Source organism: Myxocyprinus asiaticus, chromosome 14 (assembly GCF_019703515.2).
Source record: "Myxocyprinus asiaticus isolate MX2 ecotype Aquarium Trade chromosome 14, UBuf_Myxa_2, whole genome shotgun sequence".
Lineage (NCBI taxonomy): Eukaryota > Metazoa > Chordata > Actinopteri > Cypriniformes > Catostomidae > Myxocyprinus > Myxocyprinus asiaticus.
Window position 1 is genome coordinate 29,640,330 of NC_059357.1, and position 23,234 is coordinate 29,663,563.

The 23,234-nt window shown below is 38.3% G+C and overlaps 1 protein-coding gene across 7 annotated transcripts in view; it reads right to left on the reverse strand.

Moving 5' to 3' along the window:
- The window catches only part of LOC127451259 (E3 ubiquitin-protein ligase SMURF1-like), a 59,657-nt gene that overhangs the window by 27,711 nt on the left and 8,712 nt on the right, over nt 1–23,234 (reverse strand). For all 7 annotated transcript variants that reach the window (XR_007899076.1, XM_051715801.1, XM_051715799.1 and 4 more), the window contains exon 2: nt 2,399–2,437. Coding sequence is in view for 6 of the 7 variants with exons in the window: in XM_051715801.1 (XP_051571761.1) it covers nt 2,399–2,437 (39 nt within the window). In the remaining variant the exon portion in view is untranslated. The remainder of the gene's footprint in view (nt 1–2,398; nt 2,438–23,234) is intronic.

Sequence of the window (23,234 nt, forward strand, 5' to 3'; positions counted from 1 at the left end):
GTGAGCTGTGTTTTCTTCCTCTCCTCAATCAGACGCAAGCTGCAGTGCTCCTCTCACGCACCATCATTAGAGTTTAATGTGATCTCATGTCATGTTAAATAAGTTCAAAAGACTATTTGACAACGAAAATCTTTGTAGACAATTTGTTTTATTGTCGACGTTGTCGATAACATCAACTTATCGTTTCAGCACAAATGAGGAGCTTAAAGGGATAGTTCACCCAAAAATGAAAATTCTCTCATCCTCATGCCATCCCAGATGTGTATGACTTTCTTTCTTCAGCAGAACACAAATTAAGATTTTTAGAATAATATCTCAGCTCTGTAGTGATCAGACCTTTGTAGCTCCAAAAATCAAATAAAGGAAAAATAAAAGTAATCCATATGACTCCAGTTGTTAAATCTATATCTTCAGAAGCAATATAATAGGTGTGGGGGAGAAAGCCAAAAATGTAAGTCTTTTTTTTTTTTTTTTTTTTTTTAAATCTAAATCTCCACTTTCACTTTTACATCTGAAAGTCATTTAGTTTCACTTTCCTAACTGGACATGAAAATTTAAGTGGAGATTTAGAGTAAAAAATGACTTAAATATTGATTATATTGCTTCTGAAGATATGAATTTAACCACTGTAAACTTACGGATTACTTTTATGTTTCCTTCATGTGATTTTTGATCTGATCACCATTCACTTGCATTGTTTGGACCTACAAAGCTGAGATTTTCTTCTAAAAATCTTCTTGTGTGTTCTGCTGAAGAAAGAATGTCATACATAACTGTGATGGCATGAGGGTGAGTAAATGATGAGAATTTTCATTTTTGGGTCAACTGTCCTTTTAAAAAGAACTTAGCAACTTCTTCATGCCAACTGAATAAAACAACGCAAAAATAAACATTTCACAATGAAAATAAAAGTTTAATTTCACATCAATGCTATTTATCCAGATATTATTTGTGTTAATATTATTATTAACTACATTGTAGCATTTGGTTACATTAGATTTTGTGTTCTCTCAGACCTGATTAACTTAATAAATATATAACATCCAGCCTTCCCGCACTTTCGGCTTCTAGCTGGTGAGGCTTTTCAAACAGACAGATCTGTGAGATTAGCTGATGGCAGGGAAGTAACACAGGGAGCGACAGTTTTACTCACTAGGGCAGTATATTTTGAATAAATGGTCCTAATGGTCACGTAATTTAGCGCTTGACACTGAACTGCTGTGGAGCATGAGAAGAGGAGTGCTTGCTGTGCACGTTTATGGCGTGAGCATGCGCCACTGACTCAGCAACATCTGTACACCGGACGTCACTAAACAAATAATGTTCAGCGAAAGTTGTGTGTATTTGGACTAGGCCTATATCAGATGTTATTAATAAAACAACAGGAACAGCATCTCTTTGTGGGTGCATTTTTTGAATTTACGGGCATTTTTGCCCAGAGCCCCCGTTAATTTCCGACCCTGGATTGAACACTAGAAAGATGGAGATGAAAGATGTAAAAGGTGATTAAGTGTCTCTCTTCACCATGCAGCTGGTATACAAAACTTTTTGCTATTCCCGCCTTTCTTGTCAAATGTGCTGCATTATGACTAATGATGGAGCACCAAAATATGAAAGACGTCAAAACTATAGATCGCTCCAACGTCACGCACATGCAATGTTAACAGCTTTGTTGATTATGAACAAGAGCGTTAGTTTTATCTCGTCGTTCACTGATGGAGACGCAGTCTAACGCCATTTGAGTGTCTAATTAACAGAATAAGAAAAGTTTATACGTCTGTAACATACAAGTTCAGTAACTATGTGACAAAACGCTCCCACACTGCACGCACTTACACTAAACTCAACAATCACTCAATGTGCTGCTGACAGCTGCACAAGGGAAAGATCGGATTTACTCGCATCTTCTGGAAATAAAAACAAGTGTATTTATTTGATTTGTTCATCTGTATCTATTGGATTAATAATTCACAGCTGCACTGTAAAGTGAATAAAAGTGTGCGGGAATTTCCCGCGCTATGCACGTGGAGCTTGCGGGAATGATTAAAATTGTGCGCAACACCCGCAATCCCGCGCGGAAACTCCTGACCCATATCTGCATGATTTTATGCATTGCACTGCTGCCACACAATTGGCTGATTAGATAATCGCATGAATAAGTAGGTGTAAGGTGTTCCTAACAAAGTGCTCAGCGAGTCTATATGCATTTATTGTTTGAAAAAGATCATCATGAACATCCTCCAAATATCTCCTTTTGTGTTCCATGGAAGAAAGAAAGTTTTGAACAACATATGGGTGAGTTAACGACAGTTTTTTTTATTTTTGGATGAACTATTCCTTTAAGGTACACAAAAAAAGGAAAGAGACAGTTAAGAGGTAAAAAACGGCAAATACTTACTGAAGAAGTCTTTCTTTGCCAGATTCTTGGCACATAATACTGAAAGAAAAAAGAAAAAAATCCATCATTATCATCACAAATCAGTTCAACACAAGTGCCACTCATGTTGGAAATTATGAATATGTAAAACTAATTGGGCCCTTGCATTTTATGCATTTGCAATCTAATGCATTTGAAATGTACAACAGGGTTGCTGTTGAAGTGTGTAAAATAAAAGCAACATTTATCTGCAGTGACAGGTCTAAAGAGAGGGCTGAGCTTCATTCCTCTAACTGACTAAAATAATCAGGATCCCCTTTCCTCTAGTCCCTCCTAAGAGGGGCCTCTAGGGCCGTCCCAGCACACCCTGTACAAAATAAATCAGACATGCTTCCTCTCAACGCTGTTAGCCAGCACCTCAAATCCACAGCTTTCCCCTGGATATTTAAGGCTTAAGCTGTCTGCCTGAAAGGCTTTTTTTTTCTTTGCTAGCCTTCACCTAATGTGAAAATATCAAAGGTCATTCTGTGTTAGGCTGCAGTGTAATTGTATGCTTTTCAATGGGATTTGGCACTCTTAAAAGAAGCAGTGTTTGTGAAGGTTGATGTCAGCTTGTGTTTGACATGCTGTGGCGTGAGACGGAGCAGGTGTGGTCAGCAATATTCAGCTTTTTAAAAATTCACCACATGTACACAGCAGGCAAGGAGAAAGCAAACCAATGACCTGCAACGTTTTGTGTTGTTCCAAACCCATATGACTTCCTTGGTTATACACAAAAGGAAATGTTATGAGAAGTGTTTGCCTCAGTCACTATTCACTTTCATTGTAGTGAATGGTGGCTAATATTTTACCTAACATCATCTTTTGTGTTCCACAGAAGAAAGAAAATCATTTGGGTTTGTAACAAAATGAGAGTGAATAAATAAAGCCAGAATTCAAAGTTTTGGGCGAACTACTGCTTTAAAAGTAGAGTGCTGTGGCAGAATGCAAAAGCCTTTACTGCAATGCAGTCACAGTACATCAGGGAAAAGTGGGGTATCATATAATGTGCCGCTTGACAATGGATGATTCTGAATTGTGTGACTTAGTCTACAAACACATGTAGGTGGACAAACACAGCTCAACTGTGTTCTCTGTATGAGGTTTTTCTTTCTCCGGTTAGCTCATTAATTCATGCATGCCATCAGAACAGGCGCAGTACAAACGAGCGCCGTCAAACACATGACATGGTCAACACATGACTGGCAACTCTCCAATTTAAAAATGTACTAATAAAACAACACAACTGCTGATTAGAATATGTTCCTCTATAAACCCCCCTGACTCCAATGTCCCCACTGCTGAGATCAGAAAGTATTTTTTAGCTTTATTGGTTTTGCTTTAAAAAATTACATTTCATTGATAAATGTATACATTTAAATGGCACTTTTATCGAAAAGAAAAAGCAATTAAAATAAAGTGGTCAAAAAAATCATTTATAATCACCTCCCAAAATCTAAACATTTACCATCTCAAATTTCCTCTATCGGCCCCATTTGCCGTCACGCAAGTATCTGTCTATGACAACAGGTGGAAAATTTTCAATACCAATTAAGATCTAAAGACAATTATAAATGTAAACAGTATACTAATAATGATAATAATTGAAATAAATAAACCATAACCTCTAGAAAGTTTAACACTGACCGCGGCATCCACGCTCAACTCACCACGCGCCCCACCGAGAACGAACCACATTATGGTGACCATGAGGAGGTTACCCCATGTGACTCTACCCTCCCTACCAACTGGGCCAATTTGGTTGCTTAGGAGACCTGGCTGGAGTCAATCCGCAAACCCTGGGATTCGAACTAGCGAACTCCAGGGGTGGTAGCCAGCGTCTTTTACCACTGAGCTACCAGGCCCCCCCGCAATTTCAGTTTCAATGTAGGAGCAATTATTAGATTGTATTTACGCCTCTAAAAAGTCTTTTAAGTCATAAAATATATTTTACAAAAATTTAATTTCATTTATTTCTGATCTGCTATATCTGCTCTGTTGAAATCTGAAATTATCTCATCATTTTGCAATAGACTGCTGAGGGCTGTAAATGCAATAAAAATTGCATTTCTGATTTCTAAATATTTCTTCCTCTATTTCTTCCTCAAAAGCACTGAAAGAAAACCTAATGGAAGCATTAAGGAATCAAAATAAAAAAAATATTTTTTTTTGATTCTCTTCCCTAATCTAAAGGCATTACACCCTGCTCATTAGATTTTGGCATCAGCCATTAAAGAAAACAAAAAAAACAAAACACATATCGGCCAACTACTAAAACACATGCACACAAAGGTTTAATTCCAATGTTGAAAATGAGACTCCACAATAATAAAAGGCCATGGCATGTTGTTTATCCATTTAAATCCACCTGTTTATCCATCAAATCATTTCAGTGAAGAAAATGGAAGCACAAAGTAAAAAAATAAGGAAAGCCAGCCTGTGTGTTTCAGTGTATCATGAATCATGCAACAACAGCCTTTGCTAATTATTTTTTGCAGAGGTTTCATGCTGCCTCTAAGCTTGGTATGGTTTATGCCCTAATAATGAGCTGCGAGGACAGGATCTTCAAAAAGGTCAGGGCGCTGGAAATTTAGCACTATGGACAGAAGACCCAAATGGCATACCTCTGTTGCTACCCACTCACAGCTCCATACCTCAAGGAGAGCACTGCCTCATTAGCCCTGAGATTCATCTCCGTTTTTGAGGAAGAGACTGAGAGTGGGGTTGGGGTGGTTCCCTAATCCATCACTTCTCTAGCCTTCAGGCTGTCCATCACCTCCCAATAATGGTTTCTGTGGCAACCAATAACCCTAGTGGAAGTGCCATGATGCATAAGAGCCTCAGATCAAAGTCTGCAGGTATGACAATGTCGAGGCAGATCCCTCAGGAGTTGCTGAGCTTCAGCTACAGCAGTCACAGAGTAATCAAATATACATGCAGCAGATATTTCAAACCTTTACCACCGTTGCTTCGCTTTAGGAGCTTTCCACATTTGTAGCCATGGAAACAAAGGAGGCAGGAACTTTGCTGTCAGACAGAACTTTTATTACAGGCAGTCAAGCTGCAAGGTTCCCTTTATTTTAAGTACCAATTAATGTATATGAGGGGAAGGTTTGTTTTTAACAGCAGGTGGATATTTTGTTCTGTTTGCCGTTAGTGGAGTGCAACCAATGGACCTTAGTCAGGGTTAGGGGTGTAACGATTAATCGATCTGGATCAATGCATCAATCAAATCATCAACGATGCAATGTCATTGATTCAGCATGTAAACATTGATGTATATTTATTTTTAAGACGCACCTTTATTTTGACTCTCATGCCAGCCACATCCGTACGCTTTTTCGTAAAGCGTACCAGCAACCATATGATATTAATTTAGCTTTATAAGCACTAAACATGACTCTCTTGTGGGACACGGATGAGCACGGAGTGATTAAATTGTTTGAAGTTGCGCTCTGCTCTATCAGTGCGAGCACGTCAACAGGGCTGCGAGCTCCGGTGACAGAATAGCGCAGAGCGGCTCAAATGCACAATTAAATCAGGCATCCCTTGATACCGTGGCCACATGCAACCCATTTGAATTCTTCATGAGAATTTTGTATTTTAAAGCGCTATGCATCAATTCAATCAATTCAAATGGCTAAATAAACATGATATTCTGAACAGTGCTGTCGAGGGAAAGAGAAACCCCTGCCCTGCACCAATATCAATTACAAGACTTTTCACATCATCACCCTTACTAACATTTATCACAGTAGACTGTAATAGTATTTTTTAATACAACTGTGGAAGTAACCAAGAAAAAAACATGGATAGCACATACTCTCCTGTCAGAAACAAGTTGTGGGTATGCAAGTATTTTGGATTGAAAGACTTGATTGACTGCTGTAGAGATGACAAATTGTCACTGCAGTGTTTACTAGGGATGTGCAGAATGACTAATTTCACTGACGTTTAAAGAAAATTTGTCAACTAGTCTAAAAAGAAAGAAGCCCTCAGAAAACAGTCAAAATAAAATTTATGCGACATTTAAAATACGCTGAAAAAGGGGCCTTTATCTGCGACGTGTTTGACTTGCATTATCATTATTAGGCTAAATTAAATATAAAACATGATTCACATGTTGATTCACTAAATCAACATTAGCGAATACAGGCATAATTATTGAAAACAACTGAATGAATAGTGCAGGACCAATAGACCAACCATAATAGCCTGTTCTAAATGGAAATCACCAAGTAAAAGTAACTTAATATATTAAAACAGTCAGGACATTGCTGAAAATAATTCACAGGTAGCCAAATCTACAAGAGAGAAGAAATGCACTGAAAAGGTGTGCGTATTTCACAACGTGCATTAGCCTATGATCAAATATGACAGCTGTTCGGTTAAGAACGTTAATAACAGTTACTGTGTAAAAAAAAAAATGTTATGACTGAAGAAAGGGGCCTATGAGAAATGTACTATAACCCTAATGTATTGTTCTAAACATGATGTGCACATAGAATAAAATGGTTAAGTTAAGCAGTCAGCACATTGTTGAGAAAAGCCTTCTTGATCAGTAGGGTAAAAATAAAAATTTGCATCCCTAGCCTAAAATAGTCATGTTCTAGCATATGTTTGCATAGAAAACAATTGAAAAACAGTGCAGTTTGAAATACACATTGTGAAAAAAAAAAAAAAAAAATTATCCCTCATAGCCTCGATTTAATTTGTGTCAAATTAAATATCATGTTTACCTTGACTAAATGAGGTTGATAAGTCTTATCCTACATGTTGGATCTACTGGCTCAGTTAATGCGGCAATGATTTTTAAATCCTGAAAGCTTGGAGGAAAAAAGAAACCAAAACAGTTCAGTGGCAAAACCCTGAACATGAAACCGTATGATAGATCACATGATAATTACTAGCAGGAAAACACAAGTTGGCGTACCATTCTTCAACAGCTTGCAGTGTTCCTCTTAATGTAGTTCAAGAGGAGTACAGACTAGATTGGGCACTTTAAACATGAATTTTGCCTGTAGCTTTAACTCTTGTCTAATCTCAGTGGGTGACTGGCAGAACAAACATGCACAACACTTCAGAGTTACTGCCGCCAAGCTGCACAAACCAACAAACAACCCACCGCACGTGTAAACGTGGTGTGTTCAGCGGGTGTTATTTGCCCAGTGGTGTATGCGGAGAACTGCCCGGGCTGTACAAACATCATTGCCCATGAACTTCCATTAAGCCCTTTGATAGGAGGCCAAATAGACTGGTATGGTGTTATCAGGCATGGGAGATCATCCATCGTCTTTACAATTTCATTACAGAGGATTAGCAGTGAGACAAACACTCAAAAACACTGGCTCTACCAGCTGGGAGTCAGATATATTCAAGGTGGTCACTCTGTCACTTTAACTTGTATAAGAAAATACTACGTTCTAAAGTGTTACTAAATTTCCTTAAGCTTTCTACAGCTTTGCATCTGCAGTAGGAGGGTATGTTTGTATTAGTGCTGCAGTGTATAGCCAACAACCTCAAGACAGGATACACATATGCAATAAGTCATTGTTTCCTAAGCTAAGGTACGCGAATGGGGTACTTGAAAAAAATTCGGAAATATACCTTTTAATATCAACTCAGTCTAACATAGCAATCAACCCAAGTTTAAGTATTTCTATACAGTAAAAAACTATTTTGTGTGCCCTCTTCTATCTGTCCTAAAGGCCAGATAAATAACATGCAATGAAATAACCCTATATTTTGCAGTTAAAAAAATGCATCTATAGGTGTATAATACTTGAAGCCAGCCGACATTGCCGTACCTGCAACGATGCGTAATTATGACAAAGTACCGGCAGCTATTCTTGCGTACCGGAAACTTCTATTAAGTGCTATCTTGTGTAGTTTGCTTCACTTTTGTGCCTCTCTTTCAGTTTGCTGCCTCATAAGCAGCTCTGACCTCTCTCAGTACATTGACATGCAATTTCAAAGTTTGATTTCAGTCAGACTTAAACAATATTTCCTCTTTTTGAAAAATGTAAACACTTTAGTCCGACTTTGCAAAAATTGGACTTGTACAATTTCAGTCAAACTAAAGAGTTTAACAGACCTAGATTATGTGACTGCAGCTTGTCTTCATCCAGCATGTATACACGCTAATCGGACCACAACTGGCTTTACCGTTGTGTGCATTCATGCTCTGAAAGACAATCGGATGTCCTTCAAATATTCAATTATGCATTGTCATGTATACTAGGACAGACAGATGAAGACTGTTACTCTACTACACAAAAACGTACTGAAGCTCAATTATAAATTTGCATGTCAACATACTGGCTGAGAAGTGCCGTTTTCAGATTTTGTGACCGGCTTCTTCATTATTTGCACTTCAGAAAACAATATTATTGCATACAAACAATGATTGATCCAAGGACATAAAGTATTGATGCAATATCGCAATAAAATGTGATATGATTGTATCGGCACATTCCTAGTTTGTATGTTGTATTACATTATAATTTTTGCATTAAAATAAAAATATCACTGACTAAAATGTTGACAAAAATGTAACAGTAAAAAATAATCCAAAACTGTGCACTAAAACCTGGCAGAACATCATCTTTGCTAGTGAGTGCACAGTGTCTTCAGTACTTTGTATCAGGACAGTCAGTGTAGTGACTGATGAGGGTGGGTGCGAGATAGACTCTATTCTTGGTTTCCTACTCACTTATTCCCTGACTTTAATATAAAGCACTTCTTCACCTGAGGAAACGGCAGAGAGCTGATCCATACGCAGAGACAGTTCACATACTATATTAACAATATAACGTGTAACCAAAAGGAACTTTTCTCAGTAGACCTGTCGCATTTATTAAATAATCGACAGGTTGTGATTACTTGAGATAACCGCGACTACTGTGCACTTTAAATTGCATTCACGTTTTACTGTCCAAATTAGGGAATTTTAAGCACGTATATAAATGGCATGAAAATGTGTTTCATTTTCCAGTGTTATTGCATTATGTGAGCACTCCATATCATTGGCTGGGTTCCAAAAACAACAGTGTAAATGTAAAATGGACCAAGACTAAAGTTGACCACAAAGAGAGACATATTTTTTGTATTTGTAGCCTTAAAGGAAAACATATATCCTTATTTTACTCAATTATTCAAAGTTTAATAAAACTAAATGAGTTCTTCAGGTGTATGAAGCACACATACACATTAAGAAGTATGACAATTTGTGTGACAATTAATCTTCATCATTTGTGAAAGCACTAAAACAGAAAATTAATAGTCAAATTTCATAATCGTGAGAGCCCTATTACTTAGTATTACACAGCAATGGGTCTCTGGTGAGTTCTGTAGCTGTTTGCAAGGCAAGTTGATTACTGATATATGAGGTTAAATCTTGAGGGCACTGTAAAGCTGACACACAACAGTGTAACTCACCAGGGTATGAGCCAACAATTATTTACCTCTGTACTTCATCAATATGAGCCAATTATTCGATGAGGAGAGCCTTAGCAGGGATGGAGGATATAAGGCAGGTGTACAGTGTGGAAAGCAGGAGTGTTTTCTCCCTGACTGCGTAACACTGTGTCCTAACCAGGCATGATGCTACAAGATTCCAGCAACAAGCAATTTTTCTGTCCACACAAAATGTGATAATACTGGATGATGCAACAAATCACAGCCAATCAGAACATTGTGTCAATGAGTTCTCCCTGTTTGCTGCATACAGTGTTCAATGTTTCTCAACTTTGACAATAGAGATGTGCCGGAATTCAGTAATACAGTATACCGTGATAGTTAAAATGCTAAATACTTTTATCATGGGCATGTCCAAATAATGTGATTCATTCTAAATAACCTAATAGGCAAATTGTTTAGATTTTTCTGAATGCCCCGTAGCATCATTTCCATCAATGAATCAAGATTCACAACCCCTTTAATGCAGGGATCGGCCACCATTAGCATGTGGACAGGTAATCACTGGCACACAAGCAATAGTGAGAGTGAGAAGTATGCATTTTATATATACATGTATACATGATCGGCCACAACATTAACACCACCTACCTAATATTATGTAGGTCCCCCTCGTGCTGCCAAAACAGCTCCAACCCACATCTCAGAATAGCACTTCCAGAACCCGACTGTTACTACTATTGGAACAAGAATCACTACTTTCCTTACGATTCCCATTCCAGCAACGGCAGCAGGCTGTAAACGTTTGCCACTGCAATGCCTTCATTGGGGCAGTGACATGAGGAGGCCATCCGGAATCTGTTGTGTGGTGCATTAATCAAAGCAATGAGCCAACTCCAAAGAGACTTGAACCTTATGGCGACAATGACGACAGATGTCTGCCTGTCTGTGCTCTTGACAGCTTGTCTGACACCATCAAAATGTGTTCTATCACCAGTACTACTCATACAAAACATGCAGTCTGGTCTGTTATGAGTGCTCTGAGAAAACTAATTGGTTCCAGAATGCACACAGCTCACACAAAGAGGACCTGCAGGAACTAGCCAAAAACAATCTTGAAAAGAAACAGGCTATTTATGTTGGTCAGTTCAGAGAACGCCCTTTGGTCAATTGTCATCCCTGCAAAGACATGAGCGATGCTTATTACGGCATGTGCTGCCTGCCATGGACAACCCTGATGAGTGTTTCCTGCAGAGATGAGAACTGAGAGGATTGCTCACACAAAAGAGAAATCCTAATATCACACTGGCCTACTTCTATGTCCCCATCAGTGCGTGAGAAATATTATGATAAAAAGTACAGTCTCAAAGTCTGATGGGCTGAAATAATCCCTGTGTTTAGCCTTTTTTTTTTTTTATTTTTTTTTTTTTTTAACAACAGCTGAAGGAACGTGTCCTATTTGTGTCCGGCAGTGTCCTGGGGGGTGGCTATGTGACCCCTGGGTGCAGTGTAGTGAAGTAAATCCAGATGAGGTGCATGGGAGCCGGCCAGGCTGCTGAGAGACTAAAACCACCACATGAGCTCTTCATTTTATCTGGAGGCCCCACAGTACTGTCTGCAGCTGACCAAAATGCAGTTTCATTCACACTAACAAATGCCTAACATGTCAAACATTTTAATTAGGGCTACAGACTGCATGACATCACATTTTTAAAATATTTGTGGGAATTAAGTGAATTTGTCTGGAAACTAAAGAAAAGTGGAAGGTAGGACAAACAAAGTAGCAGATCTGCTTTCAGATTCGCATCACTTGCAAAAATTATGCAGGCCTTTCCTCTGCTGTACTACTAGCTGTATTCAAAAATATACTGGGATTTCATACAGCACTTTGTGAGTGAGTAATTGCCAGCTTACGGCGACAGAGTGTGAAGCATGAGATTTATAGACTGATGTAGGCTATAGTTAACTGGCTGGTTTGGGTATAATGGTATGAATATATTAATAAACAATGAATGTGGCTATCCAACAACATGATAGAGGTAAAACATCAATACATGGTTCAGAACAAGTAGGGAAGTTGAACTAACAAGTTGAATCAAAGAAGGCAACTTCTCAACCCTGGAGATTTTCTTGAGCACGGTCGGAAATTTATGAGGGGCTCGGGGCAAAAATGCCACCGAAGTTGACAAAAGTGCCACCGAAATTCAAAACATGGGGGCAAAAAATGCCCCCGCAGCGAGTTTCCTGTTTTTTATTAATAACATCTAATATAGTTACATACGTCGCAATCTTCATTTGAATTTTGCTCAACACTACGTGTAGCACTGTCGTACATGCAGATGTTGATGAGTCTAGTGGCGGATCATCGAATAAATCGACAACCACACACTGGCACTCCGCTTCTCTCGCTCTGCACCAGTTATGTGTCGTGTTACCTCACTAAACTCCATGACTGTTCGCTCCTCTCATTCAAAGTAAACTGTCCTAGTGAGTAACACTATCACTTCCTGTGCTGTACTTCCCTGTCCATCAGCCCATCTCACTTTTCTGTCTGTCTGAAAAGCCTCTTCAGCCCTCTGCTACAGGCCAAAAGTGCAGAAGGAATGGATATATTTAGTTAAAATATTCAGTTATGAGAAATCACAAAATTATGATGTTATATAAAACTGTATTAATAATAATACTTTTACAAAACATTAACCACTTTTACTGTGTGAATCATATCTCTGACTAAACACTGTGTGAAATGTATACCTTGTTTTATTTAATTGGCATGAAGGACAGTTTTGTTTAATAAGCTCCTCATTCCGAATCTGGAGAAATTATGTCATCTCCTCCTCTGTGTGACTGAATTATATGTGACTGTTTTGTATTAGTTTTGTATTTTAATTTAATAGCCAAAATATTTAGAAATGCATTATGCAGTGTAGAGATCAGGCAATATGTCATTTCTGAAACATGCCTGTTGACATTGTAACTAAATGAATTAATATTGAATAGAATCAAAATTGGAATCTAACTGAATCAATTTAAATTGGGAAATCAGTGCTAGTGTCAGTGCAGCCATACAAATATTAGTTGATGTTGATTTAATTTAATTGGTAATAGGCTACAGTATCCCATTATTAAAATGTAATTAATAGAGTCATTTTATCCACCTTTTTCCTGTATGCAGAATTTTTCCAAAATCCACCTGTTTTCAATTTCCAGTGGGGGTTTTTTCTCCCCAATTTGGAATGCCCAATACCCAATGCGCCCTAAGTCTTCATGGTGGCATAGTGACAATCCGGGTGGCGGAGGACGAATCTTAGTTGCCTCCGCATCTGAGACCGTCAATCCGTGCATCTTATCACGTGTCTTGTTGAGCGCGTTACTGCGGAGACATAGTGCATGTGGAGGCTTCACGCTATTCTCCGCGGCATCCATGCACAACTCACCACGCGCCCCACCGAGAGCAAGAACCACATTATAGCAACCACAAGGAGGTTACCCCATGTGACTCTACCCTCCCTAGCAACCAGGCCTATTTGCTTAGGAGACCTGGCTGGAGTCACTCAGCACGCCCTGGATTCGAACTCACGACTCCAGGGGTGGCAGTCAGCATCTTTACTTGCTGAGCTACCCAGGCCCCTGCCAGTCTTTTACTCACATTGGCCTATATTCTTACCGGGTAATGTGAAGTTTAAAGTATTAAATTAGTAAAATATGTCAAAAAACATGTGGCTCTTTAGCGTCGATACTTCACAAAGTCAAGTGTGTAGTGTTTAGATGTCACCCGTGTGTGTAGATGTCATGAAGCAATGGTCCGAGGTTAGTTGCATTGATATAATTAATTACTTCGAGTTGACTGCACAAGTTGAGCCTGAAATTACTTTTTCCTCAAAGTAACAATTAAATGATTGTTGTTCTCCATCTGGATCGCTCATTTCGGTTAGTTTTACATTGCGTCTCCAGACCAGAAACAGAAAACAGGCAATTAGAATCATCATAACGCCATCCAGTGATTGCACAGAAAAACTGTGGATAAGGTTAGAAAAAAAAAATTGCCCTCACAAAAGGAAAAGATTTCCCCTAATGGAAAAGTTCATTTCTGACCCTGCCTTGGAGCATAAATAACATTAATAATTAGGGATGTGCAAGAGTAATTACAATCCACTAATTACAGTCCACTAGTGGCACTGCGTATGTGTCGTTGAAGTGTTGGATGAGAGGAGACATGATATGTGCGCTTTAAAACAAAGCTATGTGTGGCAATATTGTATTTAATTCTTACTGAATTTTTAACACGATAACACAGTGAAACTGGCGTCTTCATCTCTCAGACGTTAGCTAGTTATGATGGTAAACAGCTGTAGCTACTACTCAATTGATGACACAATCGTACTTCAGTTCGGCTCAAATAATACAATGTGAACAGATATCTGCAGGGGCAGGAGGGACAAATTGAACTCTAGTTCGGACTAGGGCTGAAACGATTAGTCAACAATAAAAAAAAAAAATTGTCGACAAAAATGTTCGTTTTTTTCATAAGAAACTCCAATGGTGGCGCACGAGAGCAGCACTGCAGCTCGCGCCTGACTGAGGAGAGGAAGAAAACACATCTTACAGTCCAGATGCACTCTAAACTTTCCAAACAGCCTCAGGTTATTTAGATTGCAAAGTATGAGGGAACTATAATGCAAAAATACAAAATAAGTAAATACATAGGCACTCTCATTATGGAATAAGCAGAACCGGTGATGCCGGTCCACTTAAGCAAAACTTGCATGTCGAGCATCTTTAAAGGAAACACCCCGGTGTTACATCATTAATGCAGTTATATTTAACGCATTATAGCTTCATTAAAGTTCAAATAATAAAGAAGGTCATGTAAATAACTACAAACAGAACAGAAACTGGCATTTCTCTGTTCTTCTATGAGTTTAAGGGGGAGAGATTGAAACTGAACCTGGCTGATGCACAATCTGTCGCGGGGACACTCATCCCTTGAGCGCACACTTGTTGCAGCTACATTAAAACATGATGGTTTGCGACTTATTGAATCATAATATGTGTATCGCATTTCCTATCATGAAGAAAATTGGCAATTATGGCTGCAACTAACGGTTATTTTGATAATCGACTAATCTAACGATTATTAGAACAATTATTTGACTATTCAGCTTGTGCCTTGACTTAAAAGGTTGTATTAAATGTGCTTGCTAACAATAAAGAGTACAAAATTATCTTTTAAAAATACCTCTAAATGACATTCATTGAATTAAAGGAAAAAAAACTTGTTTAATTCAGTAAGAAATTCACTGCAAAAAATTCTGTGTTTGTCTTGTTTTCCATTTAAAATTGTATAAAAATCTTTAAAACAAGATACATTTACTTGAGAAGCGACATTAAAGATATTTAGACTTTAAGAGAATGCATCTTAAATATGTGTTTTTTATATACAAGTGTATTTTTTCCACTTGGTTATACTTCTCCGAGTGCAGTAAAGACAAAATATACTTATATTCAAGATCTATTCTCTAAAAGCAAGTCTAAATAAATTATATTCTGATTCTCAGGTGAATGCATCTTTTTTAAAAGGATTTTAGATATTTTAAAATATTTGTATTTTTAATATTATATTCAACATTCTCAGATAAAATCTTTTTCTTCTGCAGTATAACTGCTAAACTCAAACCCGAGACTACCTGTAGGAGGTGGTCTGAGTTCGGTTACAATGGAACTGTAGCATGATTCGCGTGAATGTGAAAGCAACTCGGACTCGGGTGCGCACTCGTTCAGGAAGTAAAGTAACCTGTCCATGCGTTTTTCATTCCTGAAAGTCCCAAAAAAGTAATGACACCACAATGACATACAAGTACAATCAACACAATAAATACTGTCTGTCTGTCTGTCTGTCTATCTATCTTATAAATACTATATATAAATACTATTATAGGTTATAAATATAGGGTATAATAGGAGATGACAGTGGCGATAACTTCACCTTGGACACGAGCACAAGCGTGCAGTGTAAACAAAGATGCAAATGAATTCCTTGCAATCAGCTGTCTCCTCAAAAAACACTGTTTGCGAGCAGCAGCTAGCCGCTTTCCCCTGGACATCTGATGAGTTACGCCATGAAGCGCACATACACACAGTTGTCGTTCACTCTGCTGTGCATAATGGCACCAAAATAACAAAAAAACAAAAAGTATGATGAGTCGTGTTTTGTTCTCCATGCGTGTTTGTGATGACGTAAGATAAATGCAAATGGAGAATCAAGTGAGTGTGAAACCAGACCAACACTGCGGCGGGCACCGAGAACAAGCGCACTCACAATCGGACCACAGCAAACATGCCCAGTGTGAAAGCCCCCTTAGAAATGTGTCTGATCAGTGTATGGCTGACATAAACCAGCCTTATTAAACAAGATATGTAGTTTTGCATATCCCTTATCTTAAACAGGGTGAGCCACAAATAAGTTCACTGTCCTACATTGGACATTGAAACATGAAAGTCACTGCTCTGGTTTATATTTAACCCAGTAATAAAGATCACATAATAGAGGTTAACTGATCCAGTCAGGGTTGATACTGAGTAACTTCAATACAAAGTATCAACTAATTAGCCTTAGCTATGCAAGTCTGAGTTTAAGGTATAACGTTTGAGTCACATATGCAGTAAGGACAGTATTTCCATGAAAAAGCACTCCAACATTGCAACTGGAGATTAATCGATGTATCGGCTGCTGATATTTATCAGCCAATTATTGACAAAATTAAAACCATCGGCATACTGATTACTAGTAGTGCCCGACCGATATATCGGTCAGCCAATAGAAAACAATGCTTTAGAATTGGTGTCATAGCATAGTTTTTCCAACAGAGCGTGCTCCGACTCCATTGTTTACAGAGCTGACTCTGAGCTGACGGTGGCTCTGCAGACAGGGCGGAATTCAGCGGTGTCTTCACTCTTCACGGTAAGTTATTAACTAGTTTGTGAAATACATACTGGAAACTTAAACAAATTACCCTTTTCAAGATTACTAATATAACGTTAACCCTGTCCCTGACAACAATGTCACTCATGTTTATCTTTGCTATTGTTTGCTATGTTAGCCAGCTATAGTTTGTCAGAGCAGTCAGTAATGTAGCAGATTGAAAGGTAAACATCAGAGCATCTTTTTGCAGCTCAACAGACAACGGTGCGGTGGTGGATTGTGTGTGGTGAGTGTTGATTTCACGCTACGTTATTACCTAGTTGGTGAGACACAATGCTGGAAAGTAAAATAAACAACGTCCATCTTTTACTCCCCGTGACAATGAGCTTATAGCTAACTAGCTAACCACATAGCTACTTTCATTGTTGTCAGCTGAGTGGAAGTTGATGTGTAAACATGTATTCACCAAACTGTTTTGTTCAGGATTCACAGTTTGGTACCCCCTTCAACTGAACAATTCCAGTCGTTGCATTTATAAAATGCAATATTTAAAAGTCTGGTTTTCCACCATTGAAAGTTTCCCCTGAACATGTATAGCAGAATACGGTGTAACATCACTGCTTATCTGTTTATCTCTTGTCTCGGCAGTATTATTATAGTCAGCATTTGACTGATACTAAACAGTACTGATGTTTATTTAGCTATTTATTTTATTTTGTTTATTCTTTATTTTAATGGTCAGCATTTGACTGATACTAAACAGTACTGATGTTTATTTAGCTATTTATTTTATTTTTATTTATTCTTTATTTAAATGGTCAGCAATTGACATACTAAACAGTACTGATGTTTATTACGCTATTTATTGTATTTTTATTTATTCTTTATTTTCAATGTATATTATTAATGTAAAATTATCTTTGATAAAAATATTTAAGAAAGCAGCCTTCTGAGTACCTTTGCATAGTCATATCGGTGCAAAATCTGTGAAAAATCCACATAGTAAAGGTCTGTTTTCATTCCAGCTCAAAAATTAAATATATCGACCACGATATTGGTAATCGGTATCGGCCTAAAAAATCCCATATCGGTCGGGCTCTAATTATAAGCATGAAAACGGCAATATAATTAATTATTAACACACATGTAAAAACTCTTGTCAATTCAAATGCACAATCCAGAAATAATAATAGCCAAATTATGTAGAGGGCTGGCACTCCTAAGAACATGTAATATTTAATTTTTATTCTCTCGCGTTAATGCTGAAAAATCGCCATAAATGGACATGACAGTTGTGAAAGAGGCACTTGCCTATAGGCTATATGCTGAGGGAAACCATCCAAAATGCTTAAAAATCAGCAGACTTTGACTTCGGAGACATTGGCATGACATACCATTTCCGCAGTTTCAACTGAACTCATCGTAAAAATACCTGTGGCTGATAGTGTGCAGTTGTATTTCAGAGCTCCTTGTGTGCAGTGAAGCGATTACCACTGGCCGTGTTATGTAGGATTAGGATGTCGGGCTTACTCGATAGAAAAGACACTAATAAAAAAAAAAATATATATATATATATTTTTTTTTTTTTTTTTTTTTTTTAAATACTTAAAAAACATCCCATCTCCATGATGTGCATCAAATTTTTTGTACAAATTTTTAGTTGCTGTGACTGGTCACCTTTCTTTCCATTTTTCAAAATTTGAATACACCTTTTTGATGGCTTTTCAATTTAAATAGTCCTATGGTGGGACAAATGCATTTAAAAAGAAAAAATATCCCAGTATTTAATTAAGTCTCTCAATTAAAAAGGAATATTCCAGGTTCAATACAAGTTCAGCTTAATTGACAGCATTTGTGAAATGTTGATTTCCACAAAAATGTATTTCAACTTATTCCTCGTTTATTAAAAAGACAAAAATCACTGTTACAAAAGTATAGCCACAATACTTAAACAATATGCATGTTATCATGATTATAGCACAATAAAAATAGTTTACAAAGCAGAGCCTTAAATTCATTTCTGAAAGGGGGGGGGGATTCCCCCTTTAAACAGCTCATATGGGAGGGGATTTACACACTTTGGGGGGGGGGGGGATAAAACTCGTAACACTAAAACGTCTGAAATTTTACAACAAACACCCCTAAATCTCACAGGGGGCTACTTTTCTCAATTCCTGTATAGGTCAGACGGAACCTGGGTCAGAACATTTTCATTAAGGGGCAATATTTGATTTCCAGGGGCATTTTTTACCTTTACAAGGGCCATTTTTTTTTCTGTTCTAACCTTATAAAATGACCCTGTCTTCCTATTATGTTAGAATTTAAACAATTAATTCAATTTGAAAAACAGCATGTTTCAATAATTACAAAATTGCAGGAACTGTACATTGCATATGTGCATTGTTACTGAAACAAAACTTTTTTTTTCTCATTCACATATTTTGGCTATTATTTAACATAGCCTACAAAACTAATGCACCAACATAGAGATGACAGCATTTCTCCAGATTTGGAATGAGGGGCTTAAAAAAAGAGATTTGATTCACACAATAATAGTGGTTAATGTAAAATTAATATTGTATCATTAATAATGTTTTATTTCGGTGGCGCCATGCGAGGGTCGATGTGTGAACGGCGAGCTCTGCGCACTTTGCTAGTTTTAATACTTTTTATGTCATAAACCGGTGAGGTTCGATACACTCTGATTCTTAACTGTTCTATGAAGACAATATGTCAAAGAATTCAAAATCCTCGGGCTCTGGAGACATTAAAAGACACTTACGTGCTCAAGCTGAAGCCCCTGAGCAACAGCCGAATGCCCGGGACTAAATTTGACCATTGAGGTGAAAGAGATTCATCATCAACTGTTGAACATGTCGGCGTTGCTGACTTACAGATCTTGCTGTAATATGATCGATCACTGGTATGGAGAAGAAATGCACTGAGATGGTTACAAGAGTGGAGGATGTTGAGAAATGGATTGATTATCTGGAGTCATCAGAGAGGTAATTAGCTGCTAATCTGCTAGCTACCAAGACGGACTTGGAACACGTTTGTGAAAAGTTGGAAGACCTTGAGAATAGTACCCGGTAAAACAACATCTGGATTGTTGGAATTCCTGAGTGAGCAGAGGGTCAGAATATGGTGGAATTTCTGGACGGGCCCTTTCCGAGTCTGCTCGACATAACAGTCCATAAGCTGGAAATCGAGCGAGCTCGGAGATCCGCTAAGGGAGACAGGCTCCGATCAATTCTGGACAAATTTCTGAGATCATCCGATAAAGATCTTGTGTTACACGAGGCGAGGAGTAAAGAAAGGCTTTCTTTGAAGAACCACAACATTTTCTTTTTCCCAGACTTTGCGAATTCTACAAGAGGTAAACGTGATCGATTTAAGGATTGCAAGAAACTCTTACATCAAAAGAAGGTCGCTTTTGCACTGATGTTCCCAGCCAGGTTGAGAATAGATGCAAAGGATGGCCACAAAGTATTTACCTGTCCCCAACAAGCATTGTCCTTCATAAAGTCAATGGAATAAGTAAGTCACTGTGTGGTGCTCACAATGCAGTGGGCCTGTGGGCCTGACTCATTGAATATTCACTTGACCGTCCGAGGAAACTGGGTGCCTTTTTTGTTTCTTTTTGTGCTGGTTCCGCCTAGTGGCGGGAGTTTGTTTTGTGTAGTAACACTCCTTCGGGACAGTGTTGTGGATGAATCTGCACATTCTTTGTGCTTATGCCTGCTATTGGCTGGAGTTTGTTTTGTGGAGTATTTTTTGCAGGACATTGGAGTGATTAGGTCATCTGATGCACTCATGTAACAGCCGGCTCACTGAACATTCGTTTGACTGCCTGAGGAAACTGAACGGCTTTTTTTTTTTTTTTCTTTTTTTTGTACTGGTTCCGCTAGCAGCTGAAGCTTGTTTTGTGGAGGAACACACCTTCAGGACAGTTATGTGGATGAATCTACACGTTCTTTGTGTTTATTCTGCCTATTTTCTTCTGTTATGTAATTCTTTCAAACAAAATTTGTATAGAAACACCAGACTTGAGCAATCCAACAGCAAAGTTGTCGCGGGGGCTCTTGTAGATGTAAATGGATTGTTTGATTTTAGAGGGATGGATGCCGGTTGGCGCTGTCGTATGCGGGGTTGTCTTTTTTCTGTTTGTTTGATTCTGGGAGAAGGTCGGGGTTTGATTGTTGCAATAATGTTGGAATGTGGTCTTTATAATTTTGTTTTTGAAACTCAATCTATTTTTTCTAATATATCAAAATGTCAAATGTTAATATGAGTGGATTGTCTCTCTCCACGTGGAATGTGAATGGGTTGGGGCACCCCATAAAAAGAAGGAAGGTTATTTATTTTCTTAAACGTAAGAAATATGATATAGTATTTCTTCAAGAAATGCAACTTTCCCCGCAGGAAGCTGAAAAATTTGGGAAGATATGGGGTGGGCATGTTTTCTTTAGTGCTGGCTCAAGTAAGAGCAGGGGAGTCACTACACTGATAAGTAAGCATCTAAAATTCAAATGTCTCAAATAGAGTAAAGATAATTTAGGAAGAGTCATTATTGGTTTAGCAGAAATTCAGGGGCAAAGGTTGATTTTGGCTAATATTTACACACCTAATGCTGATGATCAGTGCTTTTTTAATAGATCTTGAAGGGATGTTGCAAGCCGCTGGCACCCCTCATGATATAATATAGGGAGGAGACTTTAATCTTTTGATGGACTCAGTCCTTGATCATAGTGAAGCAGTGTGTAAGCCCCCTAAAGCAACATTGACGCTTCAGAGGATGTGTAAAAATCTTGGTCTTACAGATATTTGGAGACTTCTGAACCCATCTGGTAGGGACTATACATTCTTTTCATCAGTCCATAAGATTTATTCTAGAATAGATTTTTTCTTTGATATCTAAGTCCCTCATTTCATCTGTTGTTGATTGTTCAATTGGAAACATTTTAGTCTCAGATCACACCCTGGGGAGTTTAGAGATGTTGCCACATATGGAGAAAAATCATATAGTTGGTGCTTTAATGTATCCCTTTGGCAAAATTCAGATTTCCAACAAATGTTAAAGGCTGAAATCAATGTTTATATGGAGACCAACTGGTCCTCAATATCCTCTGTGGGCACGGCTTGGGAGGCACTTAAGGTGGTTCTTAGGGGTCACACTGTATGCCTCATTCATCAAAAAATCCAAAGCACGAGAACTCGTGGAGTTTGAAGGGAATACTCCACGAGTTTGAAGTGCTGAGGCAGAGCTGAAGCACAGAATGTCATCTGATGGCCTCAGAGAATTGACCCAACTGAAATACAGACATAATACTATTTTGTCGCGGAAGGTGGAGTTTTGGCTATTCAGGGCAAGACAGTCATACTTTGAGTCAGGGGACAAGGCAGGAAAACCTCTGGCTAGATTTATAAACAGAGAGAGTCTTTTTCTACCATTCCCTCAGTGAAATCTGCAGGTGGTGAAATATTTCCCTCAGCCATTGATATTAATAATGCTTTTAAAGAATTCTATCTTGAGCTCTATAGTTCCATATCTTCGTCTACTGATGAAGATATTAGAAACTTTGTGGAACCATTAGAACTCCCTAAACTGACAAATGAGCAAAAAAAAATTCTCCTGATTCTGAGATAACCCTGGAGGAGCTTGGTGAGGTAATTAAGGCCTTGCCTACAGGCAAGGCTCTGGGGACAGATGGCTTTGCCGCTGAGTTTTTTAGATCTTATGCTACAGAACTGGCTCCACTTTTGCTAGAAGTTTATAAGGAATCATTAAAGAACGGAAAGCTTCCACCAATCATGACGCAAGCCCGAATCAGTCTGATTCTTAAAAAGGACAAAGATCCAAGAGAGTTTAAGAGTTACCGTCCAATTTCCTTGATCCAGCTAAATGTTCAAATATTGTCAAACATTTTGGCTAACCGATTAAGTAGTTATGACATCTCTTATACATATAGATCAGGTGCTTATTCGGTTTATTCGGGGCCGTAGCTCTTCTGATAACATTAGGCGTTTTATCAATATCATGTGGTCAGTGGCGAATGATCTGATCAGTCTCCGGTCGCTGCCATCTCACTTGATGCTGAAAAGGTATGATATGGTAGAATGGGATTATCTTTTTAAGATTTTGGAAATGTACGGGTTCGAGAATACTTTTATTGGATGGATTAAGTTACTTTATAGACACCCGGTAGTGGCTGCAAGGGTGCACCTTATGCAATTCAAGATTTTACTGGCGATGCCAATCAGAGGATGGAGACATAACCCATGTCTTTTGGGGGGGTGTTAAGATCCAGGAGTTTTGGTTGAAGGTTTAGAGTTTTGTGTGTGATGTATTGGGCACTCGGGTTTCATTTTGCCCCAGACTCTGTATTTTGGGCGATGGGGTGGTCACTGATGTTGAGAACAGACACAGAAAGAGTTGGGTCCTAACCAGTGTCATGACCCCCAGACAAATACTTTTAAGGG